Source organism: Emys orbicularis, chromosome 10 (genome assembly GCF_028017835.1).
Source record: "Emys orbicularis isolate rEmyOrb1 chromosome 10, rEmyOrb1.hap1, whole genome shotgun sequence".
NCBI classification, from domain to species: Eukaryota; Metazoa; Chordata; order Testudines; family Emydidae; genus Emys; species Emys orbicularis.
The window spans coordinates 32,276,815-32,298,810 of record NC_088692.1 but is presented as its reverse complement, the minus strand read 5'-3'; the positions used below and the strand labels follow the sequence as shown (position 1 = coordinate 32,298,810).

At 46.9% G+C, this 21,996-nt stretch overlaps 1 protein-coding gene across 1 annotated transcript; it reads left to right on the top strand.

The window, feature by feature from the left end:
* The first annotated feature begins 6 nt into the window (after positions 1-6).
* POLR3K (RNA polymerase III subunit K) lies at positions 7-8,361 on the top strand. The gene is made up of 3 exons (XM_065412572.1): positions 7-177; positions 504-591; positions 7,798-8,361. Exons 1-3 carry the CDS (start codon positions 67-69, stop codon positions 7,923-7,925), a joined length of 327 nt encoding a protein of 108 aa, XP_065268644.1. The 5' UTR covers positions 7-66; the 3' UTR covers positions 7,926-8,361.
* The last annotated feature ends 13,635 nt before the right edge of the window (positions 8,362-21,996 follow it).

The following is a 21,996-nucleotide window of genomic DNA, read 5'->3' as shown; positions in this document are numbered from 1 at the left end:
GCGGGCGGGGCTTCCTGTGTGCCGGAGAAGAGAAGAGGCGGGCTGCGACGTGACCCGGAAGCGGAAATGCTGCTGTTCTGCCCGGCTTGCGGGAACGTGCTGGTGGCCGAAGAAGGCGCGAGATGCCACCGCTTCGCCTGCACCACGTGTCCCTACGTGCGCAACGTCACGCGCAAGGTAACCCCCCCCGCTGGTGGCAGCGCCCCCGTGCTGCCGCCTCCCGTGGCGAGGCCTGTGCTTCGGTGGGCGGGGATTGCCAGCCCTTAAAGCCCGCCTCCTGGGGCAGAGCAACCAATCAGAGCCTGGGGGCGTGGCCTGAGTGGTCTGCTGGGGGCGGGGCGGGGCCTGGCCTGAGGGGTCTGCTGGGGGCGGAGTTGGTCGTTGCGGGGCGGGGCCGTTGTGGGCGGGGCTCATGCCATGGACGGAGGTACTTCCCACCCAGGCTGCCTGGGTGAAATCCGGGTTGGGGCCGGCTGGAGCCTCACGCCCTGTGTGCCTCACAGGTGAGCAGCCGGAAGTACCCGAAGCTGAAGGAGGTGGATGACGTGCTGGGTGGCGCTGCGGCGTGGGAGAACGTGGATTCCACGGCAGGTGAGCATCGCCCTTGGGGTTCAGCTGATGCCTGGTTGGCTCCCCCACTGCTGGGGACATTGGGCCCTCCTGGCATGGCGGGAAGCCGAGCCAGAGCATGAGGGACAAGCTGAGTCAGGGAACAGCTCCTGGCAAGCTGGTTCCCAGCCTCCCTCCAGTACAAGAACAGTCCATCTAGCCCAGGATCCTGACTTCTGATGGTGGCCAATGCCAGGTGCTTCAGAGGGCATGAACAGAACAGGGCAGTTATCAAGTGATCCATCCCCTGTCATCCAGTCCCAGCTTCTGGCAGTCAGAGGCTAGAGCCATTCAGAGAATGGGGTTGTGTCCCTGCCCATCTTGCCGAATAGCTATTGATGGATCTGTCCTCCATGAACCTAACTCTTTTTTGAAACCCCTTATAGTTTTGACCTTCACAACATGCCCTAGTATGAGTTCTACAGGTTGACTGTGTGTTATGTGAAGAAACACTCCCTTTTGTTTTAAACCTGCTGCCTATTAATTTCATTGGGTGACCCCTAGTTCTTGTGTTATGAGCAGGCCCTTTCAGAGGTCCAGAGAGGCGTGGGCCACTTCCAGATTTTGAGGCCCCTAGCCATAATAAAAATGACGACACATGAAAACAAAATAAGGCACCAAAAAAAGAGTTTCAGAGGGAGCTCACAGATGATATACAAATTACGAAAATGAGTCAGGCAAAAGTGGAGAAAAAGGTGGAAAGGAGGAACAAGGACTCTAGAAAAAAGTAAATCACAATTTAAAAAATACAATGCAAGCTAACTACAAAATGTCTTTCATAGCTGTTTTTATTATATGGAGATATACCTATCTCATAGAACTGGAAGGGACCTTGAAAGGTCATTGAGTCCAGTCCCCTGCCTTCACAACAGGACCAAGTACCATGACAGATTTTTGCCCCAGATCCCTAAATGGCCCCCCAAGGATTGAGCTCACAACCCTGGATTTAGCAGGCCAATGCTCAAACCACTGAGCTGAAACATGTAGCCAACCATATTTGAAATGTTCTGCTGTAAATAAGTAGCTTATCCAAACTTGAAATGCTCTACTGTAAATAAGTAGCCTATTTACACCTGAAATGTTCTAAAGTAAATATGTAGCTATCCACACTTGAAATCTTCTGCTGTAAATAAGTAGCTTGTCTACGCTTGAAATCTTATACTGTAAACATGTACACAAATGGTGAAAAGACTTAAAATGAAGGAATACCAATTAAGAACACAAAATGAAACAGTCAGGTTATTATCCTCATCACTGAATTAAAACTCAAGCACGCAAGTTATAATATAACAGGCTGAACTGAAGACAAAGGGATGACATATATATATAGTAAACCCAGACACGGATACAGACAGAGGGATAATGTCCAAAAATTTCAAACTTGTGTCCTCACAAAACTCACTGTACAAGATTGTCCTCACAAATGTTCACCTTGAATCTGGGCCTATAGACTACGAAAGCCTATGATGATGGCCAAGCTACCAAGCTAGGGCTCAACCAACCAACCAGTCACCTCTTTTAGCTACCATATGAAGATAATAATGAGGAATTCTCACACATAAATAATTCCTTAGTCAACTAGATGTAAAACTATAAAGACACTAAAATGTAAGAATTCTATACCTTTCAACATGCTCTTGATCCAGCACCAGCCACTAGTAGTGGTTTGTTTATATAATCAGCTGATCTGAGAGGACACGTTCATCACGGTCTAATCTTGTGCCATCAGAACCAATATATTAATATTTATGAATATTTTTAACTTTTAATATGACAAATCTATATCAGTTAACAAAAAAAGATGTCTTTTACCAAATCACATCTCTTATTTACTTAAATTTGCAGCTCTAAGATGAGTGTGTCACATTTTGGTCTGATAGGGATGCGCATAAAAACAAGTTGTGAAACTTATCAAATGCCAAAAAAATTAACAAGTGTCTAAATTTGAGGTCCCCTTTGAGCTTGAGGCCCAGGCCAAATGGCCCTCCTACCCCCCCCCCCCCGATTGGCCCTGGTTATGAGAAGGAGTAAATAACACTTCCTTATTCACTTTCTCCTCATCAGTCATGATTTTCTAGATCTTTATCATATCCCCTCTTAGTTATTCTTTTCCAGTTTTCCAAAATTGCACACTGTATTCAAGGTGTGGGTGTACCATGGATTTATATAGTGGTATTATATTTTGTCTTAGGCCTGGTCTACACTAGGAGTTTATATCGAATTTAGCGCCGTTACATCGAATTAACCCCGCACCCGTCCACACCACGAAGCTATTTAATTCGACATAGAGCTGTCTTAAATTCGACTTCTGTACTCCTCGAAAACGAGAGGAGTAGCGCTAAATTCGAAATGGCAATATCGAATTAGGCTAGGTGTGGATGGAAATCGACGGTAATAGCTCCGGGAGCTATCCCACAGTGCACCACTCTGTTGACGCTCTGGACAGCACTTCGAGCTCGGATGCTCTGACCAGCCACACAGGAAAAGCCCCGGGAAAATTTGAATTCCTTTTCCTGTCTGGGCAGTTTGAATCTCATTTTCTGTTTGGACAGCGTGGAGAGCTCAGCAGCACTGGCAACGATGCAGAGCTCTCCAGCAGAGATGGCCGTGCAATCTAATAGAAAGAGGGCCCCAGCATGGACTGATCGGGAAGTCTTGGATCTCATCGCTGTGTGGGGCGATGAGTCCGTGCTTTCAGAGCTGCGCTCCAAAAGAAGGAATGCAAAGATCTACGAGAAGATCTCTAAAGCCATGGCAGAGAGAGGATACAGCCGGGATGCAACGCAGTGCCGCGTGAAAATCAAGGAGCTGAGACAAGGCTACCAAAAAACCAAAGAGGCAAACCGACGCTCCGGATCCCAGCCCCACACATCACGTTTCTACGAGGCACTGCATTCCATCCTAGGTGCGGCCGCCACCACTACCCCACCAGTGACCGTGGACTCAGAGGATGGGATACTGTCCACGGCCGGTTCCTCGTCGGAAATGTTAGCGGACGGGGAAGATGAGGAAGGAGATGAGGAGGACGAGGCAGTCGACAGCGCTTGCACCACTGATTTCCCCGACAGCCAGGAGCTCTTCATCACCCTTACCGAGATCCCCTACCAACCATCCACAGCCGTTACCCCGGACACCGAATCAGGGGAAGGATCAAGCAGTGAGTGCTTTAAACATCTAAACATGTAATTTTAACATAACTGGTCCACCGTGGTAACACACGTTCCCACGCCATGAGTCCAGTAAGTAGTCTGGGATCATGGCACGGCACAGCATGGCGGCATACGGCCCTGGCCTCTGCATGGTCTCCCGAAGCATTCTTCCCCTCTCGCTCTCCGAGATCCTCATTAGAGTTATATCGCACATGACGCCCTGCTTTAAATTAGGGAGGGGAATGTTAGTATTGGGACTGCTTTACAGCCACGCGGTGGAGGCGGCAGAGGGGCAGCATACAGTGATCTTTCCCGGGGACAGCCGCGAGGTGGTGGGACAGGGGCAGAGCTCATGCTTCCCTGATTGCTGCCAGCAGAGAGTGGCCTTGCATTCAGTGCGAAAGGAGCCCAGTGCTACTATTACATTTTTAAGCTGCCACAAGTCTACGGCTTACCATGTTTTCCTGCAACAAAAGTAGAGGTGTCCTGCCACGCTTCTCTGATCGCAACTGCAAGACCCCAGGCACTGAAGGCGAGGGCCGAAAATTCGACCTTGTCCTGTGTGCGCATGTGAAAGGTCCAGTGCATGGTGTTGTTCACAGAGAAAGACTATGTTCTTTGTTAGCAACTTCATTTATCTGTCTCAGGAATTTACTCCCTTTTTCCCATTCCCACAGACACATCTGCGACTGTCTCCCAACCCAGCCTGGCATCACACTCCCAGAGGCTAGCGCAGATTAGGAGAAGGAAGAGAAAGACGCGTGAAGACATGTTTTATGAACTTATGGAGTGCTCACGAGAGCAGGCAGCCCAGACGACACAGTGGAGGGAGAACTTGTCACAAATGCACAGAGCAGTCATGGAACGGGAGGAGAGGTGGCGCCAGGAGGACCAGCAGGCTACTCGAACCCTGCTTGGACTAATGAGGGAGCAAACGGAGACGCTCCGGCGCCTAGTGGATGTTCTGCAAGACCGGAGGCAGGAGGACAGAGCCCTGCTGCTGTCTATCTCTAACCGCCCTCCCCCGCCACCAAGTCCCACACCCCCCTCACCAAAAGTCCAAAGAAGGAGGGGCGGCAAGGGCCGTTAAAACTTTCAGTCGGCCCCTGCACACTGCTGCAGCAATGGAAGGCTCTCGTTCCAAAGTTTGAAAAGCCCTTTCCTACCCATCTCACAATAGCCCACGTCCAAGTTTCCTCCCCCCCTTTTCATGTGCGGTTCATAATAAAACATCTGTTTCTGTTAAGTACTGTTTCCGAGAGTGTCTTTTAGAGGGGATTCTGTCTGAAGGGGGGGAAGGGGTTTGTTACTTGGACAGGACAGTCACCTGTAGCAGGCTACAGAGGCGGGGGCAGGTCCAGCATCAGGACACATACACAGTACAGTCACCAGTTACCCTGGTCAGTCTGGGAGGCGGTTTTCATGTTCTGGGGTGCGAGGGGGTTGATCTGTGACTTTGTGGCGGGGGAGGGCAGTTACAGATCTTCTGCCGCGGTCCTTATCCTGGATCACAGAGCCACGCAGCAGGGGATCTGTTACCCTCCGCCCCCTGCCAGAAAGTCACTTGGCCGACACATACATGCAGTCCCGCCCAGGACTGCTGGCAGGCTGCGTTGAAACAACCAATCCAGCACTGCGGAGCCTGTCATTCCCGGAGTTTAGAAGCATCATTTGCATCAAAACAATAAACCAGCCCCCCGCCACAGTCTGCGTCCCCGGTTTAAAACATTCCCGCGAAAACAGTAAGAAAGAGAACCTTGTTCAGTAACAAAACGGAACAGATTTTATTTGTTGGGAAGGTGGGGAAGGGGGTATGTAACTTGGAAGGATAGTCAACAGTAACTGGGTAAAGAAACGGGGGCAGGTTCAGTATCTGTGTCCACAAAGTGAACAGTCACTGGAGACCCTGCTCAGTCAGGAACCTGGCTTTCAAAGCCTCCCTGATGCACAGCGCGTCCCGCTGGGATCTTCTAATCGCCCGGCTGTCTGGCTGGACGTAATCAGAAGCCAGGCTATTTGCCTCAAGCTCCCACCCCGCCATAAAGGTCTCCCCCTTGCTCTCACACAAATTGTGGAGCACACAGCAAGCAGCTATCACAATGGGGATATTGGTCTCGCTGAGATCACAGCGAGTGAGTAGGCTTCTCCATCTCCCCTTGAGACGGCCAAAAGCACACTCCACCACCATTCTGCACTTGCTGAGCCGGTAGTTGAATAGTTCTTTCCCTGAGTCCAGTGCGCCAGTGTAGGGCTTCATGAGCCAGGGCATTAGCGGGTATGCAGGGTCCCCGAGGATGACTGTAGGCATCTCCACATCCCCAACAGTTACTTTGTGGTCCGGGAAGTAAAGACCTTCCTGCAGCCGTCTATACAGACCAGAGTTCCTGAACACCCTAGCGTCATGAACCTTGCCAGGCCATCCAACGTAGATATTGGTAAAACGTCCCCGATGGTCCACCAGTGCTTGCAGCACCATGGAAAAGTACCCCTTTCTGTTGATGTACTGGCTGGCCTGTTGGTCCGGTGCCAGGATAGGGATGTGAGTCCCATCTATAGCCCCACCGCAGTTTGGGAATCCCATCTCGGCAAAGCCATCTCTGATGAGCTCCACGTTTCCCAGGGTCACTACCTTAGATAGCAGTAGCTTGACGATTGCCCTGGCTACTTGCATAACAGCAACCCCCACGGTAGACTTGCCCACACCAAAGTGGTTAGCGACGGACCGGTAGCTGTCTGGCGTTGCGAGCTTCCAGAGGGCTATGGCCACTCGCTTCTGGACAGTCAGGGCTGCCCGCATCCGGGTGTCCTTTCGCTTCAGGGCAGGGGACAGCAACTCACACAGTTCGAGGAAAGTCCCCTTCCGCATGCGAAAGTTGCGCAGCCACTGGGATTCATCCCAGACCTGCAGCACTATGTGGTCCCACCATTCTGTGCTTGTTTCACGGGCCCAGAATCGCCGTTCAACAGTATCAACAAGACCCAGTGACAGCGAGATGTCCTGGGCGCTGGGTCTCATGTTCTCAGAGAGGTCGGAGCTAGTGTCCGACTTCATGCCGTCACGGTGGTGCCGTAGCCTCCTCTCATGATTGATCTGCAGCTGCCTCTGGTACAGGTGGAGGAGAAGCTGCGAGGCGTTGAGAACTGCCACAACTGCAGCGATGGTCGCAGCGGGATCCATGCTCGCACTGCTGTGGCGTCCGCGCTGTCAGTAATCAGAAAAGCGCGCGAACTGATTTCCCACCGGCGCTTTCAGGGAGGGAGGGAGGGAGGGCGTGAGTGACGGACGGATGACGACAGGCGCCCAAAAGCACCCTCGACACATTTTTTTACCCAGAAGGCATTTGGGGCTCGACCCAGAATTCCAATGGGCAGCGGGGACTGCGGGAACTGTGGGATAGCTGCCCACAGTGCACCGCTTCCAATGTCGACGCTTGCCCCGTTAGTGTGGACTCACAAAGTCTCACAAAGTCGAATTACTGTCCTTAGTGTGGACACACACGTTCGACTTAGTAATATCGATTCCACATAGTCGAATTAACTAAAATCGAAGTACTCTCGTAGTGTAGACAAGGCCTTAGTGTCTATCCCTTTCCTAATGGCTCCTAACGTTCTGTTTGCTTTTTTGACTGCCTCTGCACATTGAGTGGATGATTTCAGAGAACTATCCACAATGACTCCAAGATCTCTTTCTTGAGTGGTAACAGCTAATTTAAACCCCATCATTTTGTATGTATAGTGCCCCCCATATCTTAGAAACCAGGTAGTCCTCAACATGTTAAATCCGTTGGCATTAGGGAGTGTTCTCAAGGACAGTGGCCAGAGTTACTGATCTACCCCTGAAGGCCCTCTTAAGTTCTCCCATCATGTAAAAAGTGAGCCACTGGACATTTTGAAATAGCTCTTGAATGGATTGTGGAAGGCTGAATTCTAGCCCTTCAGGTAGAGCAGCTCTAGAAGTGAGCTCCCCTGGCAGAACGAAGAATTGCTTTGCTAGCCCTGGGAGCTGTACTCACTGTAGTTCTTCTGGTTTCTTTTGCAGAGCCGTGTCCCAAGTGTGAGCATCCTCGTGCCTACTTCATGCAGATTCAGACCAGATCAGCTGATGAGCCCATGACCACCTTCTATAAGTGTTGTAATGCCCAGTGCGGCCACAGGTGGAGGGACTAATTTTTGCTTCAGATTTAATTTCTTCAGTATCGTTTTTGCTGTTTGTTTGAAAATTCCCCAGCTTGGTTGTATGAAAGATGGTAACATGGAAATAAGTGTCCCTGGTTCCAGCTGTTGCATGATGTTAAATTAACACTGGCTGCTGCTAGTGCAGGCATTCACCATAATCTGATGGTCCAGGGGCTGAAGGTTATGCATATACTGCACATTTTCCTGATAGCAAACATTGTTAGAACAAAGAACTGCCTCTGTTTAGAGATTATATGCAAAAATGTATTTATTCAGCAGTTCCCACTGCAACGCTGCTCTTTTATAGGGATGCATTAAGTTATCGTTTATTACTAACCATAGCTGTGATCTAAGATTGCAGGCTAAAAAATGGCAGGAATGGTCAGTATCTAGATGGGAAACAGCCAAATAAAATGTTTACGTCGTATTATTGCTTCAGCGGGTGATGCTTCCCCTGGATCAGTACTGAACTCACAGGACTGGGGCCCTGTTGTACTATGCTCTGTACAGAAAGCTGACAAAGCCTGTCCCCTTGCCCTAGATTGCTTATGAATGAAAGCAAAAAAAAAAAAAAAAAAAAAAAGACAGGTGAAAGATGAGGGAAAAGAGATGCAGCATACAAGGAGCATGATCAGAGTGATGGAGAGGAATTGTCATTTTAGTTTTGTGTTTCAATATTTAACTCCTGTCCCTGGATGGTATGAGGCCAGTGTGTGAGTGGAGGTGGCTTCCATCTCATAAGGCCTAAAATCAAGGTCCTGACTGCTGGACACTAAGGATACCACAGTGCTTTTTTCAGGCTTATTTTAAACAGAGGCCTTGTCTATGTTCAAAGTTGCACTGGTTTAACTAACGGTGTGTTTAAAAAACCTTCAGCAACTAGTGAAACCAGTGCAAATCCCTGTGTTGATACACAGTAGGATTTAAACCTAACTTATATTGATGTATTTTGATTCCTTAGGGAGTTAATATAAGGCAGCTTTAAGTCAAATTAAGAGTGTCCTGTAGTTTTACTAAACTGGCTTTTCAACTCCTTTAAAGTTAAACCAGTGCCATTTCAATATAGACCGATATTCTCCTTCTTATATTTATTCAGTGTCAAGTAACCAGGTGACTTTTCACTAGAAAGAACTGCAGTGTAATGTAATTTTTCCCAGTGCTGTGTTACTCTAAAATTTAGATGCCAATTAAGTTAGCCTACGATAGCGCTTTTAATTTAACAAAAGGGTAACAGGGTTATGGCCCGCCCTAAAGGAATTGCCCGAGTGTTACCTGCAGAGGGCTCCCCAGAGCAAGCTAGTCTTGCTAACCCCTGAAAGGACACGGATACAGCCTTCCGCTCAAGGATGGGCACACAAGCAGAAATTCTTTGAAAACAAAAGAATTATTTATTTTACAGAAATAGAAGTTACAGTGGGTTTAATAAGGCAAGAAAAGATACATAGGATTTAATAAAACACAATAGAATTACGTTTAAGAATTGTACAATAAAGCGGCGCGACAAAATAAAAAGACAGACTATATAGGATATCTAAGACATACAGGAAATACAGTAGTTTCAATGTAACATGCATATAGGGATCCCATATACACAAAGGCTTTTAGTTTTAGTGATACAATTTAACCCCGTACTTAATATAATGTGGTATACGCGACCTCTATATACACATATGAAAAACCATTACCGTATTCACAGATTTAAACATTTATTTAGCATCAACATTAACACTTAATACTAAACATTTAAAATTTAACATCCTGCAAATGCTGGCCAAATGGTTGCAGGACGGGTAGGGGAGATCTCACTCAAGACACAGGCATCCGGCTTTATTTACAGACAGACCTATACATTCTTAAATGATAAGTAGAAAAGAAGATCAGACTTACACTTATATTGAAAACTCCCTCTGTACCGTCTTAGGTCCTTCTGATCTGTCTTAGTTTTGGGGAGTGTAGTCTCTACAGTTGTGGTCTCTCTTCGAGCTGGGGGGGTAATGGCGGTTGCTGCTGCTGGCCGTTACTGCTGGCAAGGTAGCTGCTAGCAGGCAGTTGTTTGTTGCCAAGGCAACCTTAGAATTCTGCTGATGATCTTTGAAGCTTCTTGATCTTCCCAGGTAGTGCTGTCTTCCTTTGATGTCTTGCCACTCTTGCTCTTCTCAGTCTGCTGTCGAACCCACTAATGTCTAACTCACTACAGTCTCAGCCTGCTGGCTGTCTGCCTCACATACTGGTTGCTCGCTCAAAGTCAACTCATTAACATAATTTTTCTGGCTCAGCCAATCTGCTTCCAGATATTAGCATATTTCTTCTTCCTGTCTAGATCTGTTCCTTTTTATTAGCATATTTGTACTTCCTGACTCGCTCCTTCCCCTCTTACATTATCCTATTTTTAGATAACTAAGCTCCTCCCCGATGCCATCTTGGATTCTAGACCTTTCTAAGCTCCTCCCTCTGATGCCATCTTGTTTGCTAGAACTTTCCACTACCTAAATTTGAACTGCATTATCCCCATCTCTGCCATTTTGGTCAGCCATGTTGGATTTTCTAAATTTAAACTGTCATTAGTTTCTACTTATTTAGAACCTTAACCTTAAAACTAATTAATATTTTATGCAAGCCAAAGTTTCCTGATACTGTCATCACCTTAATTATATCAATTGGGAAAAGTGAATTTTATGGTGTTTTTAAACTCCCTCCAAAGTTTTTCTGCAAGCCTTTATTAAGGTGCTGCAAGGTATTTCAGAACATTCAGAGCAAAAATCTCTTGTTACAGCTGTGCTCTGAAAAAACATATACAGCCGTGAAAGAAGAGCTGCAAGGGGCACCCCACTTTGGGGGTTCTGTCCTTAGAGCTTCCCTTTCACACTAAACTAGTTTTGAAAGTGGCGCCTATGAGAGTGAGGTTATACCTGGCCAGTAACCAGTTGGTACATTCTACAAGTAGCACATTTAAGATGCTGCTGTAGAAAATGATTTTGGGAAAGCAGCATATAAGTTCCATATTCATCTTTCAATGATCTCGCATCAAATGGGGCCAATTTACAAGTACAAAGAATTGTTTTAATTGCTAGCTCTGCACATTCACACTGGCATTAGTACATCTGTGCTTTTTCCATTTCATGGATGATCCATAAAGACTTTGTAATCAACTTGGTTTATAGTTCTGTTACATGAGGTAGAATAACACTTAACTCCCTCTCCCAGAGCTGAACTAGCTCTTCAGGATTTGGAGGAGTAAAATGTAGGAAAAATTTACTTCGGCAGCAATCTGCTGAGAATCCTCATCGGTTTGCCACGTGTAATGTCATGGATAGGGCCCTACCAAATACACGGTCCATTTTGGTCAATTTCACAGGCAGAGGAATTTAAAAATCATAAATTTCATTATTTCAGCTATTTAAATCTGAAATTTCACAGTGTTGTAATTGTAGGGGTCCTGAACCAAAAAGGAGTTGTGGGGGGTCACAAGGTTATTGTAGAGGGGGTTGCAGTACTGCTACCCGTACTTCTGTGCTACTGCTGGCAGGGCGCTGCCTTCCGAGCTGGGTGCCTGGCCAACAGCCACCGCTTTCTGGCTTCCCAGCTCAGAAGGCAGCGCAGAAGTAAGGGTGGCAATACCGTGCCCCCCCTGCAATTTCCTTTTGGGTCAGGACCCCCAATTTGAGAAATGCTGGTCTCCCCCATGACATCCGTATAGCATAGGGTAAAAGCACACAAAAGACCAGATTTCATGGGGGGAGACCAGATTTCATGGTCTTTGACGCGTTTTTCATGGCTGTGAATTTGGTAGGGCCCTAGTCATGGAGAAGCAGCACTCTCACAGGTTTGCTTCCTCTGCCCAGCCATGCTCCAAATTCAGAGAAGCCCAACCACGTGGAGCTCAGAGAGGAGAGCTGTGTCGACTCAACTCTCTGCCTTCAGATAGATTTCATGTCAAAGGAGCACAAAAAAAAATAGTGGGAGCTGCGAGATTGTTTAAGCTGCGTCAGGTAGGATCTGTGGTATGTATTTAGACGGAATATATGGGCCAAAGCTGTTAACATAACCCAGTCACTATCCAACATTAAACAATTTTAAATAAGGTTTGGTATACAGAGACCTTAGCCTGTTTTGTGCCATGCCAAACATACCATTAAAAATCCTTTTAATGTTTTATAAGATACGGGGAAAATGGTTACAGCATTTGCTATGTAAAGTATTGAATAAGGTTTTTGTTTTAACAACATTCCTTATTCCCTTTCCCTTTAGCTGGAGAGAGTTTTTAGAAGGAAAAAATATTTGTTTGACACCATCTGAGAGACTGCCAATGATGGTAATAACTGTCCTTTTTGGGGAAAAGATTAGTAGTTAGTAGAGATGGGCTGGAGCTGTCATTGTTGCTGTTGATGTTAAAGTCTGATCCTGTTTCCTAAAAGGGAGAGGAAAAGAACAGCAAAGACAGAAAATGCAGCGTCTGTATCTGGTGCTAATTCTCACTTGCAGCCTCACTGCTGGAAGAACATAGGCATGGCACACGGTCTGATCAGCCACTCTGAGACCTGGCGAAGTCATACCGACATCAGACAGTTTAGGGCATTGCTTTTTGCTACTCTCTGGTCACAGGCTTACAGCAGTGTTGCAAAATATGTAGTCTTGACATACAAGCAAGCAAGACAGAAGGAAAACGGAGAGAGAGAGGAAAGAGAACAGAAAAGGATACATGGGGTGAGACAAAGTGGTAGTGGGGATTTAGCTGGAGGTGGTAGGTAGGGATGGTCATCTGGCTCCCTGGACATCTTTCAGGATTGGGACAAAGGAGCTCTGCAGTCCCAGGAGATGATGGGGGTGGCAGCCAGGAGAGTGAAGCTCACTCCTGGAGCCTTTTTCTCCCAAAGTCTCTTTCTTTAAGGACCCCAAAATTGAGCGATGGGCGGAATGGCTCATCCTCTCATTTTGTCCACCAGTTAGGCCTAATTCCTGACGCCAATTTTGGTTCACTGATTGCTGATCCCATCCTTTTCTTGTTTATCAGGCATGATGTTAACTCAGTCCTTGAGTTATATCAGTAGGCCTCTCTGTTTGGACTAATTCATTCTTTCTATCTCCTTTGTGCACTTCTTTCCATCACCATAACATGATATTTTATAACCTTTCACTCACTCGTCACAGTTGAATTCACAATTAGGGGAAGTTTACAGGTCCATTTATTACAACAGATCTGTATAGTGAGCTTGGACAAAACACTTGACAAAGGCTGTAGGCACGAATCTGTTCCTAGCGGAGGAACTTGCAGCACTTCGATAAGGTAACCTGGTTGGCAGAGTTAAACAAGGCCAGTCCAAGTCAAAGGCAGGGATGGCTGAAATCAGGAGTGTGCTGGAAGCAAGGTGGATGCCATCTGCTGGGCTACTGGGGGATTTGCTGCTGTGATGGTTGAGCCAATAAGTTTATATTACACTCAAAACTCAGTTAAAACATTATAAAGGTTGCAAGTTGAGCACTCAGAAGTTAGGAAATGCCAGAATTAAGGTGGTTTGTGCAGCCTTCATTTGGTCCTTGTGTGCCTATGCCTTATGATGGTCTGTAATTAGGTGAGCATATACTATGTTTTCCACAGGGCCCCTGTCTCATTCCGGGCACAGGCTGGATGTGCTCTGGGGATGAATCAGGGTTGCAAAGTGAAGGAGTCCTAGAATGGTGCTCTTTGCTGTTACAGGCAGCAGGAGAAGCTGACTGACCAGAGGGCACCTATGCCATGGGCTCAGCAGGTTTTGATGAAGTGCTAGGTCCCCAGATCCAGGGTGTTGGGGAACCAGGGTGCAGTACCCAGCCTGTCTGACTCACAAAAGACTCCCCCCCAGCCTCTGCTTATAGACTCATAGACTTTAAGGTCAGAAGGGACCAATATGGTCGTCTAGTCTGACCTCCCGCATGATGCAGGCCACAAAAGCTGACCCACCCACAACAGAATCTTCCAGCCTGCGACCCCTGCCCTATGCTGCGGAGGAAGGCGAAAAACCTCCAGGGCCTCAGCCAATCTACCCTGGAGGAAAATTCCTTCCCGACCCCAAATATGGCGATCAGCAGAACCCCGAGCATACAGGCAAGATTCTACAGCCGGACCCTCATTCTACCCGCGATGGCACGTTAATGCCTAATTGACTAAAATCACGTTATCCCATCAAACCATTCCCTCCATAAACTTGTCAAGCCTAATCTTGAAGCCAGAGAGGTCCTTCGCCCCCACCGTTTCCCTCGGAAGGCTGTTCCAAAATTTCACCCCTCTGACGGTCAGAAACCTTCGTCTAATTTCAAGCCTAAACTTCCCCACGGCCAGTTTATATCCATTCGTTCTCGTGTCCACATTACTACTAAGCTGAAATAGTTCCTCTCCCTCCTTTGTATTAATCCCTTTGATATATTTAAAGAGAGCAATCATATCCCCCCTCAGCCTTCTTTTGGTTAGGCTAAACAAACCGAGCTCCTCGAGTCTCCTTTCATAGGAAAGGTTTTCCATTCCTCGGATCATCCTAGTGGCCCTTCTCTGTACCCGTTCCAGTTTGAGTTCATCCTTTTTAAACATAGGAGACCAGAACTGCACACAGTACTCCAAATGAGGTCTCACCAGCGCCTTGTATAACGGAAGCAGCACCTCCCTGTCCCTACTAGAAATACCTCGCCTAACGCATCCCAAGATCGCATTAGCTTTTTTCACAGCCACGTCACATTGCCGACTCATAGTCATCCTGCGATCAACCAGGACTCCGAGGTCCTTCTCCTCCTCCGTCACTTCCAACCTATGCGTCCCTAACTTATAACTAAAATTCTTGTTAGTCATCCCTAAATGCATCACCTTACACTTCTCACTATTAAATCTCATCCTATTATTGTTACTCCAATTTACAAGGTCATCCAAGTCTCCCTGCAGAATATCCCGATCCTTCTCCGAATTGGCAATACCTCTCAACTTTGTGTCATCCGCAAACTTTATCAGCCCACTCCTGCATTCGGTTCCGAGGTCAGTAACGAATAGATTAAATAAAATCGGACCCAAAACCGAACCTTGAGGAACCCCACTGGTGACCTCCCTCCAACCCGACAGTTCACCTTTCAGTACTACCCGCTGCAGTCTCCCCTTTAACCAGTTCTTTATCCACCTCTGGATTTTCATATCGATCCTCATCTTTTCTAATTTAACCAATAATTCCTCGTGCGGCACAGTATCAAACGCTTTACTAAAATCTAGGTAAATTAGATCCACCGCATTTCCTTTATCTAGAAGGTCTGTTACTTTCTCAAAGAAGGAGATCAAGTTGGTTTGGCACGATCTTCCTTTCGTAAACCCATGTTGTAATTTGTCCCAATTGCCATTCACCTCAAGGTCCTTAACTACTTTTTCCTTCAAAATTTTTTCCAAGACCTTGCATACTACAGAAGTTAAACTAACAGGCCTGTAGTTACCCGGGTCACTTTTTATCCCCTTCTTGAAAATAGGAACCACATTAGCTATTTTCCAGTCCATCGGTACCACCCCCGAGTTTACAGATTTATTAAAAATTATCGCCAAGGGGCTTGCAATTTCTCGCGCGAGCTCCTTCAATATTCTAGGATGTAGATCATCCGGTCCGCCCGATTTAGTCCCATTTAGCTGGTCAAGTTTGGCTTCCACCTCTGATACTTTAATGTCTATCGCCCCTCCTTTATTCCCCTCTGTCCCGTTCCCTCTATTCCTAAGCCCTTCATTAGCCTTGTTAAAGACTGATGCAAAATATTCATTTAGATATTGTGCCATGCTTAGATTGTCCTTAATCTCCACTCCATCTGCAAGCTTCAGTGGCCCCACTTCCTCTTTCTTTGTTTTTTTCCTATTTATATGGCTATAAAACCTCTTACTATTGGATTTAATTCCCCTCGCGAGGTCCAACTCTACACGGCTTTTGGCCTTTCTCACCGCATCCCTACATGCTCTGACCTCAATAAGGTAGGTTTCTTTGCCGATCTCTCCTCTCTTCCATTCTTTGTACGCTTTCTGTTTTTTCTTAATTGCCCCTTTGAGACGCCCGCTCATCCAGCTGGGTCTAATTCTCCTGCCTACTGACCGTTTCCCCTTTCTCGGGATACAGGCCTCGGACTGCTCGTGCAACTTCAGCTTGAAATAATCCCAGGCCTCATCTGCCTTTAGCTCTCTAAGTATGTTAGCCCAATCCACTTCCCTAAGTAGTTGCCTTAATTTATTAAAGTTGGCCTTTTTGAAATCGTAAACCTTAGTCACAGTTTTATTTCTGTTAATCCTTCCATTTAGTTTAAACCGAATTAGCTCATGGTCACTCGAGCCAAGGTTGTCCCCTACAACCATTTCCTCAACGAGGTCCTCACTACTCACCAGCACCAAATCTAAAATGGCATCCCCCCTCGTCGGTTCCGCTACTACTTGATGAAGGAATTCATCTGCTAGCACGTCTAGGAACATCTGAGCCCTATTGTTGTTACTAGCATTTGTTCCCCAGTCTATATCTGGGAAATTAAAGTCCCCCATGATCACACAGTTCTTATTAGTTTTTACTTCCCTAAAAACATTAAATAGTTCTCTGTCCGCATCCAGGCTAGATCCCGGCGGTCTATAGCACACCCCAAGCACTATCTCAGGGGAGGCTCTAGTAGTTCTTTTACCCAGTGTAATTATTGCCCAGACAGACTCCGTCTTATCCATTCCATCACTTATTATTTCTTTACATTTTAGCTCATTATTCACATACAGTGCCACACCCCCACCTTTACCTTTTTTCCGGTCATTCCTAAACAGCACATACCCTTCCATACCTGTACTCCAGTCATGACTACCGTTCCACCACGATTCGGTTATTCCTATGATATCAGGTTTCATTTCTTGGACCAGGAGCTCCAATTCCTCCATTTTGTTACCTAGGCTTCTCGCATTTGTGTATAAACATCTTACCGTATGCTGTCTATCCTTTCTCCCATTAGTTATGCTCTTTGGTACGGACCCCGTAGTGTCCATCCGCCCCCTCCTTCTTATGTCCAATTCCCTACCCCTACCTATATCTGTGCTTATCTCCTCGCCCTCTTTTTCAGTGTTGGAATCTGGCGTGGAGATCAACTGGACATCTCCCAACCGTCTCCCCCAAGTTCCTAGTTTAAAGCCCTTTTAATGAGATGAGCCAGCCTCCCTCCCAGAAGTCTATTTCCTTCCCTACTCAGGTGAAGTCCATCCCGCGAGAACAGCTGTCTGTCCCCGAAAGCCTCCCAGTGGCCATACATCCCGAAGCCCTCCTTATAGCACCACTCCCTTAGCCAGCTATTTATCCTCACAATCCTGTCTGCCCTTTGCTGTCCTTCTCTAGGAACAGGCAGAATCCCACTGAAGATAATCTGTGCCTCGACTTCCTTAAGCGTCTTCCCCAGCCTGGCATAATCTCCCTTGATTCTCTCTAGCGAGAACCTAGCCGTGTCATTCGTTCCTACGTGAAGGACAATCAAGGGGTTCTTACCTGCTCCTTTTAGAATCCTTTTCAACCGCAGGTCCACATCCCGTATCTTAGCGCCCGGCAGACAGCACACTCTTCTGTTTTCCGGGTCCGCCCTGGTCACAGGCCTGTCTAACCTCCTCAGTAAGGAGTCCCCAATCACATAAACCTGCCTTTGCCTGGGGGCAGCGCAATCTACCAATCTATCCCCTGTTCCCTGCGGCCGTAACTCCTGTCTGTCTCTATTTTCCCTTATAGTCCCCCTGTTGCCATCCTGTATCCTCCTGGGACAGAGTGTTGATGCTACTTCCATCAACTCCTCCCCCCTGTCTATTGGACTAGCCGCCCTTCTTTTCTTCCTCTGCCTCCCACCATCAGTTACCACCAGCTGCGTCCCCTCCTCGTTAGCCAAACACCCAAACCTGTTCCTGAGTTCTATTTCCCCCTCGCTAGCCCTCCTTTTCCTTGGCCTGCTTCTCCCGGTCACATGCTTCCACTGCTCTTGTTCTCCCCCCGACATTCCCCCCTCAGAGACCATAGCCCCCGCTTCCATCTGCACCCCTGAGCATGCCCCTTCAGCCACCCCTTGCCTTTGCTCCATTAGCTGCTCAAACCCCCTTCTAAACTCTATCAGGGTCTCTACCTGCATCTCCAACCCCCGAACCTTTTCCTCTAACAGGGCAATTAGGCGGCATTTCATACAGACATACCTCTGATCAGGTGCACTTGCTAGGACTATATACATACCGCAGCTGCTACATGCTTTCATCTGCATTGTGTCCCCTGCTGCTTGGCTCATGGCTGCTATGGTGTCTGCCTGCAGCCTCTGAGGGAACAAAGCACACCGGCCGCCGCACCCCCTGCCTCCCCTTCCACCTCCCACTTAAACTCCCCTGTTGGCCGCTGCTCGCTGCTAGGGCCGCTGCTTGGCTGGGAGGCCTCTTTTATAGGCCCCCTAATCAACCAAGCTCCGCCCCCTAATCAGGGCTCGGGGCTCAGCACACTGCCCCTACAGGCCTCTACACATACAAGCACTACAAAGACAGACGCAAAACTTGAACCAAAACCAATCAGAAGACTTACAAAAAGCAATGAAAAGGCAGTGGGAGACACACCTAAACCCTTGGGATAAGGGTGACAGGATTAAGGCAACTCCCCTAGGCTCATTTGCATCGAAGATGGGACAAGGAGGCATCTCCATTATCATACAGACTGGAGAACAGAGATTCCAAGGCAAGAATTGCATGGAACTCTGGGACTGGAAAGCAGGGAAGCACTGCATGATGGGGGATCTCTGCTCCAGATGTTAATGAACCCACGCCTGTACACACCCAGCTTGGTAGTTATCAGACCAATTCTAGTAATAAAGCCTTTATTGGTATCCAAAATAGTGAAGCTCCCTAATTGCATTGTGAGCTCCCTCCAAGGAACACTGCCCATAGCCAGAAATGATCAGCTCCCATTGTCTAGCATGAACAAAACAACTTTGGTGTACTCCCTTAAGCCATCAGTTTACCCACAAACAAATCTAGTGTTCTCTCTTGCACCATTGTTGTTTCTCTACAAAAACCATTGGGAGTTCATCTTTTCCTGATTGAGTGTGCTGGGGGCTCTGCCTGCCTCCAGCACTCCAGACCTCAGCTACCACCACCACCTGAGACCCCTGATCAATTCAAGGTTCACAGAGTGGTGAGAACCCAGCTCTCGGTATAGCCTGACCCTGACTTGAGTGATCCGTTATAGTTTTTTAAACCTGACTTTTATAATCAAATTTAAGTTAGATTTAATATTGTAACTGTTTTGTTTGTTTGGCTCCCCTTGTATGGTTATTACCTGGCAATAAATAACTTTCATGGTTAAGCTGGTTGCTTCTCTCCCTCTCTCTCTTGTGGGTGTTTTTGGCTTCTTCATTCGCTCTGCAGCAATGCTTCTCATATCTAAGCTAAAAGATCCCTGCAGTGGCCAAAAATCCTGTGGGGCTTGCTCCTCAAGTGGGTTACTACCAGAACAATTGTAATGTGAAAGTGGGGACAGGGACGTGCTGAACCTGGGACATATGAGGGTGGCAGATTCAAAGTGCTGCTCAACCCAGCCTGCTCAGGTGTACTCTATTCCGGTGTGGTGCCCACTGCATATGAGGGTGACAGCTTGGAGGTGCTGCTCGACCCAGCCTGCTGAGTCCAAGGGCCTATGAGGATGACAGCTTGGAAATGCAGCTCAACCCAGCCTAGTGAGTCCAGGGACATATAAGAGGTCAGCTTGGGAGTGCTGATTAACCCGGTCCTCTCAGATGCGCTCTGTTAATGTGTGTGGGTGTCTGATTCTGGGGCTGGAAGAACCCAGCCCTGGGGAACCTAGGTCCTGCAGGATAGCTCCATTGGGAGGGAACTTGAAGTAGAGCGCCGTATAAGAACACAAGTAATACATTGATAGAAATACAGGAAACACCCCCCCCCCCCGAAAAACCCTAATAAATGAGCATACCCCAAAGTAATGGGCAAAGCTGGTAACAAGGGTAGCCAGAGCATTGGCTGAGTGAGTCTTAGAAATGGCAGGCACTTCTCAGAAAAGAGCACTCCAACGAAAGAATATTAGAGCACCTCCGGCATGTTGAATGTGTTTTGAAAAAAAACCCTGCATCCTGAACACTTGAGTTAAATGCCTTTCTCCAAAGACACTTAACTTGCCCATCATTTACAGGCATAGCTGCCTCACAAGCTGGAAAGTTTTAAAGACTGGAGATGCTCTGTCATAAGGACGGTGCCCTGACAATGAGGTAACTAATTACACAATCACCTACCGTTGCCTCATTCAGTGCACCAAGATGGTGTTTTCTCCCTGTTGTTCAATGTGTGGTTCCTGCCTTATTTACTGCACACTATTCAAACCTGCTCTGAAGACAGAATTATTAACTCCCTGAGTAACTAAGTGCTTCACCAATATTAATGAATTTATTTTCAGACCACCCTGCGAGGTGAGGGGATGGAATTATCCCAATTTTGCAGATAGTGAACTGAGGTACAGAAGTGAAGATAAAATTTTGGATACCCAATTTAAGACACCCTACAACCTGATTTTTCAGAGTACTTGGCATTCTGTGACACATCATATGTTCAAAGCACGGTTCCCATCAACTTCAATCACAGCTATGAGTGCTCAGCCCTTCGGCAAATCAGGACCCAGGCTCTCATGTCAGATACCCAGAAAGGGAGGAACACACAGTTGGTGACCAGCTCTAAAGAGTTTGGTTTAAGTGATTTGCTAAGCATCAGACAGGTACTCTATGGCACAGGCAGGGACAGAATCCATTCCTCCAGGGCAGAATTAACCTGGCTTAATCATGAGGCCATCCTGACTCTTCCTGAAGTCCCCTGTTTTTCTTTAAATATGTGCTGCTATAATTAAGGTTGCACAGACATCCTTAATTCTGGTAGTTTCAATGACTTTGCAACATTAGTAACATTCTTTTACCACAGATTGTATAATATTCTAGATTTAAAAAAAAGCAAACTGAAAAAACAGATTCCATCATGTGGCATTATCTTGACACCTCCATGTGTCATCAGCAAGGCTGGAATTTTTAGATCCACTGTACAGACCTCTGCCAATTGAGCTAATGGAGGAATGGATAGCAGTGGTAGGTCATCATCCTCTACCTGGACCAGCACTAGAGGGAGATGGGACACTGCCAATGAGTTTCATAGATATTTGTGGACAGCAGAGGAATAGTGACTCATGATTCTTGGGGATCCATTCCAGGCTCTGGAGTGCAGTGTTCTCTAGTGGGTACAGACTTTTGCATATTCCCCCTCTTCCCCAAATGATTCCCTTCTGCCCCATCTATTCCATCCCCCCTGCTCTTGTCCCAGTCTCATTCACCTCAGGCTTCTTAGCCCAGTCCTAGTCTCCTTGCCCAGTCTCCCCCCTAATTTTCCCAGCTCCTCATCCCTAGTCCCCACTGTAAGCCTTGCTGGCGCCCTAGGCATGGCTAACAGTATGAACCAAACTAGGCCTTGTCAGGATAGTTAGGTACAGTAGAACCTCAGAATCACAAACACCTCAGGAATGGAGGTGGTTTTTAACTCTGAAATGTTCATAACTCTGAACAAAACATTATAGTTTTCAAAAGTTTACAACTGAACATTGACTTAATACAGGTTTGGAAATTTACTGTGCAGAAGAAAAATGCTGCTTTTAATCATCTGAATTTAGATGAAACAAGCACAGGAACAGTTTCCTTACCTTTGTCAAATCATCTGTTAAAAAACTTTCCCTTTATTTTTTTTAAAGGGAGTTTACATTTAAACAGTACTGTACTGTATTTGCTTTTTTACTTGGTCTCTGCTGCTGCCTGATTGAGTTCTTCTGGTTCCAAATGAGGTGCGTGGTCAGTTCGTAACTCTGAGGTTCTACCGTATTAGCTAACCAAGTACACACATTCCTGACTTGAGAGAATGGTACAGAGCACACAGAGTTCTTAAGTAACTACATGAACACATTCCTAAGAGATGGTACAGGAACACCCAGACCCCTTGTAGGAAATGACAGGATAATGGATGAGGATGTTTTGTTTGAGGTACAAGGGTGGCAACAGATCT